Consider the following 12,196-nt stretch of genomic DNA (forward strand, 5'->3'; position numbering starts at 1 on the left):
TGCAGTTATCAGTGACGGAGGGCCTAACCGCATAGGTGCTTACTATCGTTAACAGAAAAACTCTGCATTACCCTTTCCAAAGTTGTGTTTATTACATTGAAATGCAACTGTATAACGCTACATGGCCAAAGTAGCCCTTAATTGAGGTTCAGCTTAAACTTGGTTAATGTTACCATATGGCAAGGACAAAAGCCAAGAAGAAATGCAATATGTTACAACACCTAGGTTAGTGACCTAGGTTAGTAAGACCTTAGTGGCAGGAAATGACCTAAACAAGGAAATTTTAAAAAAAGTGAATCATCGCTTCACATTATGGGAGTAAGAGATATGGAGGAAGGCAAGTTCAGCATTCAAGTGCAACTACCTCCTCGAGTAAGCTATTTCCTTTTTCCAAGATTGCTAAGGCTGTCCAAGAATGTCTAATGTACTTTTCTATGCTGATTCGGCCATTTGCATTTTTGGGACTACTGTTGTGACGTTATTTACTTGTAAGTTTTCTTATTTTAAATGAGAAATCGAGCCCTCTAAACCTTATAAAATATACACGTTAATGGCAGAGTGCCATAGGTTGCTATATACTTGTTTTAATGAACGGTTCCTGTTTCAGTGCCTAAGAGGTGGTTGTATCATACCCAATCACTCCGTTCCTTTGATCGCTGCAGCTGCCACATGCAAGCACAGCCAGAAGAAACTTGCAAAGCAGTCATTTTTTATGAGCCTCATCATCACACTCAGACTTATTGCAACACCAGCAAATTATTCACATCGTCACAGTAATGTCGATGACACCAGGTTAGGCATTGTGAGATGAATTTATTAACAAATTAGAATGTTTTGTTTCCCAACGTTCACAATTGCTAAATGTAATCTCTTTACAAGCAAGAAGCGTATTTTAGTGTTTATACAACTTTGAAAATGTGTCCACATTCCTTCAAGAAAAGATGTTTGAGGGAGATCTGTCTGGTAGGACAAGCAACACTGCGTGCATTTATTATATACTTGCTCACAATGAATAACCCAACTGTCTTAAGTGCCTAAAGCAGGCTCAACTTCTCATTGAGAGCAAGTTGGGTCTTTGTAAGCTGCGAAAGGTAAACAACCATAAGCAAGTCCTTCATGTTGCCGTTGAGCATGTTCTGGAACTTGTCATTCTCCATCTGAGGGATGCTCTGGATGATGTCCAGAAGCATGCGCCCCACATGGTTGTCAGGTGGCGTTTTACCCGTGAGCACGTCATCCACGTAACTAATGACCACTTCCAGGGTCTCACGCATCTCGCGGCAGGACTGACCCACGGCGTCGAAGTCTGGCACGCACTCGACGCTCCGCTGCTTGCTGTGCTTTGTGCCCTGAGTAAGCTTGAGACCCACCATCTCGGCCTCATAGCCGACAACCTCCACTTTGCATGGAGTGAACATGGTGCCAACATTCTTCCCTGCAAATGAAAACATAGGAAAATGCAATAAAACAGCATTTCCCAAATATTCAGTGGTGTACCATATGATAAAAATAAAAACTCAAAAATGAGCAATGCAAAGCCCACCATTTCAGCCAATTAAATTTTCAGTGCAGCTATGTTATGCTGAACAAAAGCGGTGAGGAAATCATGACTGAATGAACGATAATGGAAAACACAGCAACACGGAATTCATAAGCTGCAAGTCATCTTGTGAATGACACATCCAGCTACACTAAAAAGAGAAGATACACTTTTTTTTTCTTTTTATCGTGCACGTGTTTGTGCCCACCGGTACTTAAGAGCGGTTACATTAGTACTAAAGAAGTGCAGGGGCTCTCCTGTGTTAGGAGCGTGTTTCAGCCATATGTTGCACACAGGTGGAACAGCTCCCTGGTTTTCAGCTGCTAACTCACAACACCTGCTAATAGGGCCGCTATACATAAGAAGAAAGAAACAGTCGTCAACCACATTCTCTAGATCTACTGTACCTGTTACTCTTACAAGGTAAGCTTTTTTTTTTTTCTAACTAAAGAGCCAGAGAGCTCGCGAAACGAGACTGCTCTAATTAAGCTAGAATTATGGAAAAATGAAAAACTAACAAACAAGCAAAAACGAGTAAAAACTCGGCAGCGGCACTCGCTAAAAGCATTGTAATGGGAACATAGCGACATTTTACTGCATCAAAAAACGAAACGTCACTCAAGCTCTCTCGTGTGGTAGTGTATCAGGCCACTAACGCTAGTGGCCACACCATATGCCCGTCGTTGTAAAAAGGTAACCGCTTGGGCTGCACGTCTGTACTTCATCGCGAGGGCAGCATGCAGCGCGCAACATTGGTCGAATTATTCGCGCCCTGTACCTGGGACTCCGAAAGGTGTGCTCGTGTATGCTTTGATGGTAATCTTGTTGTCTGCCATCAGGGTGTCGAGTGTCAAGTGAATGGGGCTAGTAGCCTCACGGCTGTAGTAGTCGTGGATGAGAACAGAGTGGCTGGTCACATCGGGGCCGGTCGCGTACCAGCCGACGATCACTTCGGCGGGGTTCACTTTCTTATGCAGTTCAAACATGTTCTTGGCGAACTCCAGGTCGACCGCGACTTCATCCTGGGACTCGTTGTGGGGCACGCAGAAGCAGTTTGTCACTTCTACGCCTCCCTTCTCATAAGAGCCGAGCAAGGTGCCGATGACGCGCTCCGCGCCGTCATTTCTCCGTTCGTAGGAGTCAACGATGGAGAAAAGTACTACGGGGTGCACTTTCACCGTTATGTTCGGAGCCATGATGAACGCTGTAACGCGGCACAACTAGTGAAACTCACTTAAAGCTGTCACTGAATATCACTTTCCGGCCGTCCGGCTAAACATGCGCCAGCGAAGAGAAAAATTCAACATGGCCGACATCTCTGCGTTGCTAGACTCCTCACCGCCTTCGCTTCTTTTAGCCGCACAATGCATCGTCTTTCTTGTCACTAAAAAGGCATAAAATGAAAATCGTAATGTAGCACTGCATATATTTAGTTTAAAAAACACAGTTCGGCAGCCAAAGCTTCTATGTAAGACTGCTTTCTTTTAACTTTTAGAGCAGACGATGTGGCAAACACGCTGTGCTACGTGCGTGTTGCGCGTACAAGCTGTAGACACCGTGTTCTTGCTTTTACTTAACGATTAATTATGCTTTTACTCAATGCTCAGGTCTGTCTTATTCTCTCCTAACGTCAAATGACATGCTGATAACATGTGGAATCAATGCGTGCCTCCTTACAATTGCTGATAAAGATTTCTCATCATGTGTTCGCAGATACAGCGAGCGAGCCGCCCCTGAGTTTTGCTGTTGTGCACTCGTCAAATTTAACGGCCGCTACAAACAAAGATGACGTTTGTCGCCAAAAGTAGGTATTTTAAAACTTGTGTTCTCACATTCTATTTCTCAATGTGCGCGATCAGCTTATATTCCACATATGGCAGAGGTAGGAAAACGATTTGCTTGCTTTCTTACTTCAGAGCACCCTCACATTCGATACAACCCACTTAAAGACGAATGGGTCCTCGTGTCTCCGCAAAGGACACTTCGTCCTTGGCAGGGTAAAACCGAGAAAGCTACCGACGTGTCGACTGCGCGCGTTTTGGATCCAAACAACCCACTCTGTCCGGGAGCCAGGAGAGCTAATGGCGAAGTATTCACCATTTGCTACTTGTCTCGATATAACGAAAGTTTCGGTCTTTTCTGTGATGTTTACCACGTGCACGCAATGTTCCCTCCACTTAATAGTATGTCCCTTCGACATGTCTCTTTTTTCATGTACTTGCTGTTTTACAGGTCAATCCGATTTATGAATCCACCTTTACATTCAGAAATGACTTTCCAGCTCTCCTGGAGGATGCCCCAAGTCCTGGTATGTTGTTACTATCATCATCAATATCTTAAGCCTGGTTTAGCTCCACAGCAGGGCAAAGATTCTTTTCAATAGTTCACATATATCTCTTTCAGCTTCGCAGACATGTTCCTTTTGCCATGGCATGTCTGGTTCAAAATGTTAAGCCAGTTTTGCATGCCAAGTTGTCGTGAGGCAGAGTAGTAAGGCAAAACTCTGTACTGAGTGCATACATCTGCAGGCAGCATTTGTATGACTTGCAGCAAATAAAGTGAGAGATGCAGCCTGTCAAAGTCTTAGTGAAAGCCCACTCTTCATGTGTGGAACCATTGAGCAGCAGTCTCAAAATATAGCACGTTGCACAGCTTCCTGACTGAGGGCCTGTACTGCCAGATAACATGCCGCTCTAGACAGCACTTTCAAAAGCTATAACATGATTTCATCCTTAATATATATCAGGTACAAATAACCATGTAGCAGCACAGTGCAAACATTGACATGCACACTTCAGCTGAACAGTCACTTTCCTTTATCTTTTTCGAGGCTTTTAGGAGATGCTGAAACTCCCATCATGGCTTTAATAGTTAAACAGCATAGAAGGCCTGCTTTGGCGTGGGCCAAAAAGCTGTTTAATGAACTTGAACTCAATTTTTGCAACTCTTTTCCTCTGTCTTAAATGTATTGTAGAATCTGAAGAGAATGCTGATGAATCTGGCCTCTTCCGCATGGCCGAGGCTAGAGGCACTTGTCGAGTGATGTGCTTCCATCCATGCTCCAACGTGACTCTGCCCCTGATGAGTCAATCCGAAGTGGAGACTGTGATCGATGAGTGGGCTCTACAGACCGAGCAGTTAGGCCAGACTTATACATGGGTTCAGGTTAGTGGGCGCAGCACAGTACAAATTTTGCACTTTCAAGTACCTTAATTTCTTGCCTCTCTGCCAGTAAACATGTGCATGCAGGGAAAGTGAGGAGAACACAGTTCAGTTATCTGTGTGACCTGATGTACAACTTGGTGGAAATTGGGAGATAGCATCCTAGTCATGGTAGCACCATTCACATGTGAGGACAACAGTCCTCTTAAATCCTGAAAAATCACGCAACAAGATAATTTGATCTCGGAAATGTGTGCTTAATTAAATTGTGCCCATCAAAGCGAACTGTCTTAGGTGTGGCCACGTTTGACCTAATAGCATCATTAAGACTACACCACAGCTAGGCCAATAACAAATAAAGACAGACCTGGAAGGATTCGTACAATTCACGACAGGCTCAGTTCATATTAATATTCTCTCCAACTCAGCTATTCTCCTCTGTATTAGAACTTTCACTGTTCCGTTTCTTGTAAAAAACAAATCTTGCAGTTGCAATGTCTTCTTCCAGGTTTTTGAAAACAAAGGGGAAATTATGGGCTGCTCCAACCCTCATCCACACTGCCAGGTAATCTATGCACTCGTTAGGTTTAGGACATCTTCTACCTGCACTTCAGCTTAGTGAAGCTCCGTATGCTTTTTTCCAATATCCCAATGCCTTGCCAGTACGTGGCTCCCCTTTGTTCTTGTTCCCTAGAACATACCTTTCAAAGCCCGTCCCTATGGCAATAATTTGCCTCACTTCAGTGTCAGGAGTTAATCTCTTCTCTTGCATAGCAGAGAGCTGAGCTGTATGACTATGTGCAGATTGTAATTACTAAGTGTGCCTGATCAAGCTAGCTAGCGAAATGCTGTAAAGGTGTTTATAGCACAGCATAGACAGCAGTGTAAAGTTTATTGCCAGCTGCAAAACGTCCATCTTTGCACATTCTAGCTTATTTTCATCGAGGCAATAGATGTGGTCCTTCATTCTTCCCTAATGCAGATTTGGGCAAGTTCATTTATGCCAAATGAACCAAGACTGAAGGACAAATCCCAGAAGGCTTACTTTCAAAAAACTGGGAAACCACTTCTTGTGGACTATGTGTCCCGAGAACTGAAAAAGAATGTGAGTGCCCCTCCTGTCTGGGATTGCTGCAGTGAAATGTGATACCCTGATATCATTTTGCGTGCTCTTGTTATCTGACCGCCCTTCAGGAACGCATTGTTTTGGTGTCTGACCACTGGGTTGCTCTGGTGCCATTTTGGGCTGTCTGGCCATACGAGACCATGCTTGTACCTAAACGTCACGTGACCAGGCTGTATGAACTGAATGCTGCAGAAAAATCAGGTGACATGACAAGCTTCAAACACTATACTTACGCAGAGATTTCTTCTTGCTTTGTTGACATGTTGTTAAACAGTTTCAGCTCATCAACTAAATTGTGAAGTGGCAAATACTGCACAGTCAGCACCATAGTTTATTGACTGCAAGATCTGAAAAAAGAAAGCTGAATATTTCCACAGCCTGGTATTCAGATTTGTAGGCTGTACTAGTATATGCAAATAACACATTGTTGTATGGTTCTACTCGCTGTAGTCACAAACGGAAAGTCAATCATTACTCATATCCTGTGGTCTGTAAACTTTAGATGCCGACTGTACTGATAAGGTATGTTGTGGAAATGTAACCTTTAATTTTAGCTCTCTTGCATTGCTCTGTGCTTGCCTCAAACTCGTGAGTAGAGCTATAGGCTGCAACTCTGTGATACAGTTTCATAATTTAATGTGTTTGTTTTAAACAAATTAAGCTTAATTGTAGCTGTTTCACTGGAACTGTAGGGGCTGAGTAACTGGAAAAGACACAGAATGTAGCACACAATTTTGCTATACGTGCTCTCTACTCTTTAGCATAAAAACAAGTGCTACAGACATGCTGTGAAACAGAGCTACCTATTGATGATTGACTTGAATTCGTAGGAGTGCAGCTTGTCCATCATGCACTAGCATTAAAAGAAAACATCTGCTTTCCTGTGCGATTCCTTGTCACACTCCTCTCTTCATCTCACTGAAGCCTTGCTACCCTCTTGCCTTGCTACTTTCTCTGCCTAGGCCTAGGGTGTGTGAATATTCAGGCTGTCCAAATAATGAATAGAATAAGGCACTCAATGTGCCACTTAAACACATGCGCAATATCATTTTAGGAATACATCCTGAATATATTTTGTATTACATTTAGCAATAAAGAACTTGATGAAGTTTACCTTTGAGTAGCTGTGAGTGGCATCTGTAGCTATGGCATGTGGAATGCACAATGCTTGGACACCTCAAACACACACACACTTTCACTGGGTTTCTACCATCATCAAGTACCACAGAGAGAACCAGTCATGCACACATTATTAAAATGCTTATTGCCCCGTGTGTTTGCTTGTTGAATTTGCAGATTTGGCAAGTATCATGAGAAAACTGCTTACAAAGTATGACAACCTGTTCAGTACCTCATTCCCATACTCTATGGGTTGGCATGGTGAGATTTTGTTCTTAACGTTATTAACCACATGTTACCCGGTACATAGCAGACTATGTGCTGGGTAACCTCCTGTTATAATCCCCACTGGGATTGACAGTACTGTATCTATAAATAAATAAAATAAATAAGTATGCAGAAGTGTATATAGGAGACTATGCCCAGCACTATGACAATAATTTGCAAGGTTCACAGTTATTCAATCATAAGGTGCTGCTTTACAATAGGTATCATTGGTCAAGTGTGTGTCTTTTGGAAAAAGCTTCAGTGCAGAGGTAACATTATGGGAAGTCACACTCAAAAGCTTTGAAGAGTGTGCAGATTTTCTGTCTACATTCTATGTTGGAGCAGCATACTTCTTAATACCCCTCGTTCCAACTATAACAATCATCTAAAAAATGTTGTCGGACCTGTTTTCTTCTAGATAAGAAAAAAAAAAACATTGAACTTTGTGAAAGGTGTACTAACCTCAATATTAGGAAGCCCAGTACCTTGCTTGCACTGTTGTCATCCAAAATGAAAAAGCTTGAAAGCACACACTGCTACCACAGTTTTTATTCTATATATAATTCACTTGTACATACCCCAACACATTTGTCTAGAGCACAAAAGCAGTGAGCTGCAGCGTGTGTTAAGCACCATATGCTGGAGGTTCCCAGGTCAAAACAGGTTTCTGTACTTCCCATTGAGCAGCGACTAATCAGCAGGCCACCACTAGTTGTAGTGTTCTCCGACAGCAATTAACACTGCAGTGAACCGACAAAAAATGCAGGCAAGGAAGGAACATTGCCCTTTTAAGATTGACAAGGCTTGCCAAACAAAGAATGTAGCCTTTGGCAAAAACACCATTTATGGAGAGAGAAGTGCGAGCAGTGGCAGCATCCATCAGGCAATGCATACTCAAAGCCAGCTGTCTCAAGCCATTTGTCTCCAATAAATGGCTCTAGTGTATCTTTTAAGTGCAACACTCCTCCCACTTCCAGATAACTGTGCTAGAGGCTGTACATGTTGCAAAGCTTGCCAGTTTGTTTCATAATTTGTCAATGTTTCAGTGGAGCATGCTGAAATGTAGTATCTGCATTCTTCGTGCTAGGCGCACCTACTGGCAAATACTTGAATGAGGATGCGTCACATTGGCAGCTACATGCAACCTACCTGCCCCCGCTGCTTCGATCAGCTACCGTGCAGAAGTTCATGGTTGGCTACGAGATGCTTGCGCAGCCTCAGAGAGATCTGACACCAGAACAAGTATGTCAACTGCTTTACCTGAAAAGGAATTTGCATAGTTGCCATGCTAGCTTTTACAATTTTTGCTGGTACAAGTGCATCCATCACAGCTTCTCACTTTTACCTTTTAATGTGTTAGCATTAGGAGTGTAAAAGTGAGAAAAAAAGTGCATGTGTGTGTGATGTGTGGGAAGCCAGTCACATGTCATAGGTACAGAGGGGATGGGAGACCTTAGAAGGGCATGTGCGTGTGTGTGTGCGTGTACTGTATGTGGACATGGATCTGAAACCTTACGGAGATGCGATTTCTGTTGCAGTTCCCGCTAAACCACCACTGAATTTTTTATTTGTTGCCTTTCGTGTACAAATTCTCTTGCTTAAAAAAACAAAATCTGTTGTTTGTCAGTACTATGTGTCACCTCTTCCCTGTTGTTTCTGTGCTGTTCCAGTTAGATGCAAAACCTTCACATTTGCTGCTCGAATCGTCATATACTCAAAAATATGCTTTTTAGTGGGGCATTGAAAGCAATCACAAAATCAAACTGTCTGAAACAGTAGTACTAATACCCTCAGAATTTATTTGGTGTGGAAAAAAGCCTACCTATTAGTGCAGAAAGTTATACTACTGAACTTTATTTCTCTCATGCTCCAACAGTGAATCTGATGATGTCATTGTGTGCATTCTAGTATTCCATTCCATTGAAACAAATTTCAGTTCTTTCCGCAATAACGAACAACTAGAAAGATTGTTTAAGTTGAACTGTTTATTAGTGAAATTGTAATACAGTACAATTCCTTTAACATTAAACAAATGCCATCTGAACACAAATAGCATACAAGGGCTAATTAAGGGGCTGTGAAAGAAAGGCAAGAAGGAGAGCTCCAGACTCCAGCCACTCTTCAATTCCATTTACCTCACTTACTGCGGAGCCCTTGACCCTTCAATGCGTTGAAGGCCATCACATGATTTTTGAGAACCCCTTGTACCTTTGCAAAACTTTTTCCAGTGAACCGCAGTACCACTCCAAGGAAAAAGAGCTGGAGCCTAGCTTTCGCGCACCGCACTATGTCACAAACGTAACAATGGAAACAATTCATCTAGTGTGCAATGTTCTGCCCAGCTACGGAGGTTCCCCCCCCCCCCAGCTGTACCCATTTGATGTTACTTTCCAAACCACACAAGTATGTACATCTAAGCCCTTCTTTGTGAGAGCTACATTACATCCAATGCTTGCTGTATGATCAATCAATGCTTGCTGTACATCCTTGCTGTACGACGTTGTGTAGAATGTTTGCTTCACACAAGTATACGCAAAGCACACTTCACAAAATGTACTAATTTTGCTTATTCTGGACATTTTTCGATGTGGAAGGACAGTTGACCAATGAAATACCGGCGTTATTAACCTGTTCACCTATTAGGCTGTTTTAGCAGAGCGTTTTTGACGGTCCGCTCCGCTCAGCGGGCTAGCGGAAGCGCAAGTGCGCATGCGCGACCCGTTCAGCAGTGAGCGGGCGAGCGGACGGGAGCCCCCTCTCCGCTAGAAAGCTTTCTCAGCGGAGCGCGGCGAGCGCGTCAAGCGGGTCTAGCGAAGCAAAATGGCTGCCCCCAGTGCTGCTAGCCCGTCCACGAGGTCGTTTGAATCGGGATTTGTAAAGCGCAAACCTGGAGTACACTTTAGGAGACACAAAGATCTTTTATTCGGGAGGTTGTGGCCATGAACCCGTTTCAGAACCATGCCATGTGTGCAAGTTTGTTTATGCGGACCACGTTTTAGGTGTACTGAAAGAGCAAAAAACCTTGTCTTGGCTACAACACAGCGTAACGGCTTTGTTAATGTAAGGATTATATATATATATATATATACACACACAGTGAAGTAGACGCGCGTATGAAGCGGTTTATTGACGTTTCGGCCGGGGTCCGGCCTTCATGATGGCTGATGAAGGCCGGACCCCGGCCGAAACGTCAATAAACCGCTTCATACGCGCGTCTACTTCACTGTGAATATTTACCCGGACCCAGAACTGCTTTTTTTCTGGTATATATATATATATATATATATATATATATATATATATATATATATATATATATATATATATATATATATATATATATATATATATATATATATATATATATAAGAAATGAAAATGCAATGTATTGCGTGAAATGCCTTCAGACACTTGAGCAATTCCAAATATATTATTTTATTGCGGCAATTCTTACAACTTGAATATTAGGTTCATAGCGGTTTTACCTTCTGCGGCAAGGTGGCGCGTCAGGCAAGCACATGCCTTTCGGACGCAGCCGGGCGCTCCGCTAAAGCACCTGTGGTGTAGTGCTTATAATTCTTGGCTTCAAACTGAAAAATCACTGGTTCTGTAATAGTACATCAGTGCAGATATCCATTCTTTTCTCTCTTCGCATTATGCTGTGCCATTTCTGAATCAGTGTGAATGAAGAAACAATAATTATTAGTCGATTTATTTCTTTGCTAGCAACCATCTACAGTAATAAGAATGTTGTGTGATAAACATATTTAGAATATTTAGGTACCTAAACTTTTTTTTTTTACTTTGATAATATGTGAAGCAAATTTGATGTTCTGCAATTTTTTGGTGTTTTAGTGGTGCTAAACTTGTATTATATAATACAAATGGGATTTCGTTAATTAGCCACTGAAAAACGAGGTAACAAGACCACGATACCACAGAAAGCTCATGCATGAATGTAAAGGTAGCCTAAGCACCAGTCTTTCATCTTTCCATTAATCAGGCAACATAGCAAGTATTTGCTGCCAGTAGAAAAATAGGCAAGAGCTTTCCATATAGTGTGTGCAGGAATTACTCGCCCCCTTCTTTTTTTATTTTCAGGCTGCCGATGTGCTACGTGCCCAGTCCGAGGTTCACTACACACAGTGCTCAAGCTGATTAGTGACAAAGCTGGTTCTGCTAAGCTAGTCTTCTTATTTTTTACACTATTGGCAGATAACCTGCCTCTACATATATATATAAACAACCTGCGATTCGATGTTTTCTAGCGTTGCATATACTGCACATGCAATTTTGTACACTGCATTTTGCTTGTGATGCTAGATGTCCGAAATATGCTGCAGAATGAATTTCAGTTTGCCATTTTTACCATCCTTATGCACATACAGGCACGGTCAAAACTTTGCAGAATGCAGGTTCCTTGAAAAAGTATAATTTCAGCCCAGTTTTAGTTTACAGACATTGAAACAGTACAACATTATGTTGCTTGCGTAGGCTAGTACAAGTAGCACATTGTAAATCCAGGCTGCATGCCCAGGCTCAGCAAATTTTTTTTCCCAGATCCAGCATCCTGTTAACTTTTTACACTACCTGTATAAATAGCATCAACATTGCCGGATCAGAAAAAAATGTAATGAAGTAATTGTTATACTACTAGCGTTAATGCCGCCATTTTGTTTTTCAACAAAAGAGTCAGGCATGAGAAATGGGTGCTTGCAGGTTTTTCATAATGTTCATAGCCAAAGTGGATGTGCATAGGTTGTTTGAATGTTAAGATCTAGTCCCGTATATAGTATATTCGAGTCAAAATCGAGTTCGTAAGCAGGGAAGCTGCTGGTCCTATTTTTTCGTTGATATGCACGCATAGACTTGCTACTGACAGAATATTAAAGCATTCTTTTTACTCAAGAACGACGTGCCATTCTTTACTTTGGTCGCCAGTGCAAGCAGAATTTCTTTCATGGTCATGCTCTTGTTCTGCT

At 42.3% G+C, this 12,196-nt stretch overlaps 2 protein-coding genes across 5 annotated transcripts; one reads left to right on the forward strand and one right to left on the reverse strand.

Annotated features, from left to right (window-relative positions):
• Nucleotides 1-793: 793 nt before the first annotated feature.
• Nucleotides 794-2,867, reverse strand: eIF3f1 (eukaryotic translation initiation factor 3 subunit f1). The gene is made up of 2 exons (XM_065447744.2): nt 2,319-2,867; nt 794-1,435 (listed from the first exon to the last, which is right to left on the reverse strand). Exons 1-2 carry the CDS (start codon nt 2,734-2,736, stop codon nt 1,035-1,037), a joined length of 819 nt encoding a protein of 272 aa, XP_065303816.1. The 5' UTR covers nt 2,737-2,867; the 3' UTR covers nt 794-1,034.
• On the forward strand, nt 1,580-12,125 carry Galt (Galactose-1-phosphate uridylyltransferase). 4 transcript variants are annotated; one of them, XM_065447597.1, is made up of 11 exons: nt 1,580-1,963; nt 3,254-3,344; nt 3,457-3,629; nt 3,773-3,848; nt 4,515-4,705; nt 5,211-5,267; nt 5,685-5,807; nt 5,897-6,029; nt 7,125-7,208; nt 8,302-8,456; nt 11,316-12,125. In XM_065447597.1, exons 2-11 carry the CDS (start codon nt 3,326-3,328, stop codon nt 11,370-11,372), a joined length of 1,068 nt encoding a protein of 355 aa, XP_065303669.1. In that variant the 5' UTR covers nt 1,580-1,963; nt 3,254-3,325; the 3' UTR covers nt 11,373-12,125. The 4 variants fall into 4 exon arrangements, with proteins under 4 accessions (XP_065303669.1, XP_065303731.1, XP_065303599.1 ...); XM_065447659.1 differs by lacking the exon at nt 1,580-1,963 and adding an exon at nt 2,873-3,008; XM_065447527.1 differs by lacking the exon at nt 1,580-1,963 and adding an exon at nt 3,016-3,147.
• The last annotated feature ends 71 nt before the right edge of the window (nt 12,126-12,196 follow it).

The sequence above is a fragment of the Dermacentor albipictus genome, chromosome 1 (genome assembly GCF_038994185.2).
Source record: "Dermacentor albipictus isolate Rhodes 1998 colony chromosome 1, USDA_Dalb.pri_finalv2, whole genome shotgun sequence".
Lineage (NCBI taxonomy): Eukaryota > Metazoa > Arthropoda > Arachnida > Ixodida > Ixodidae > Dermacentor > Dermacentor albipictus.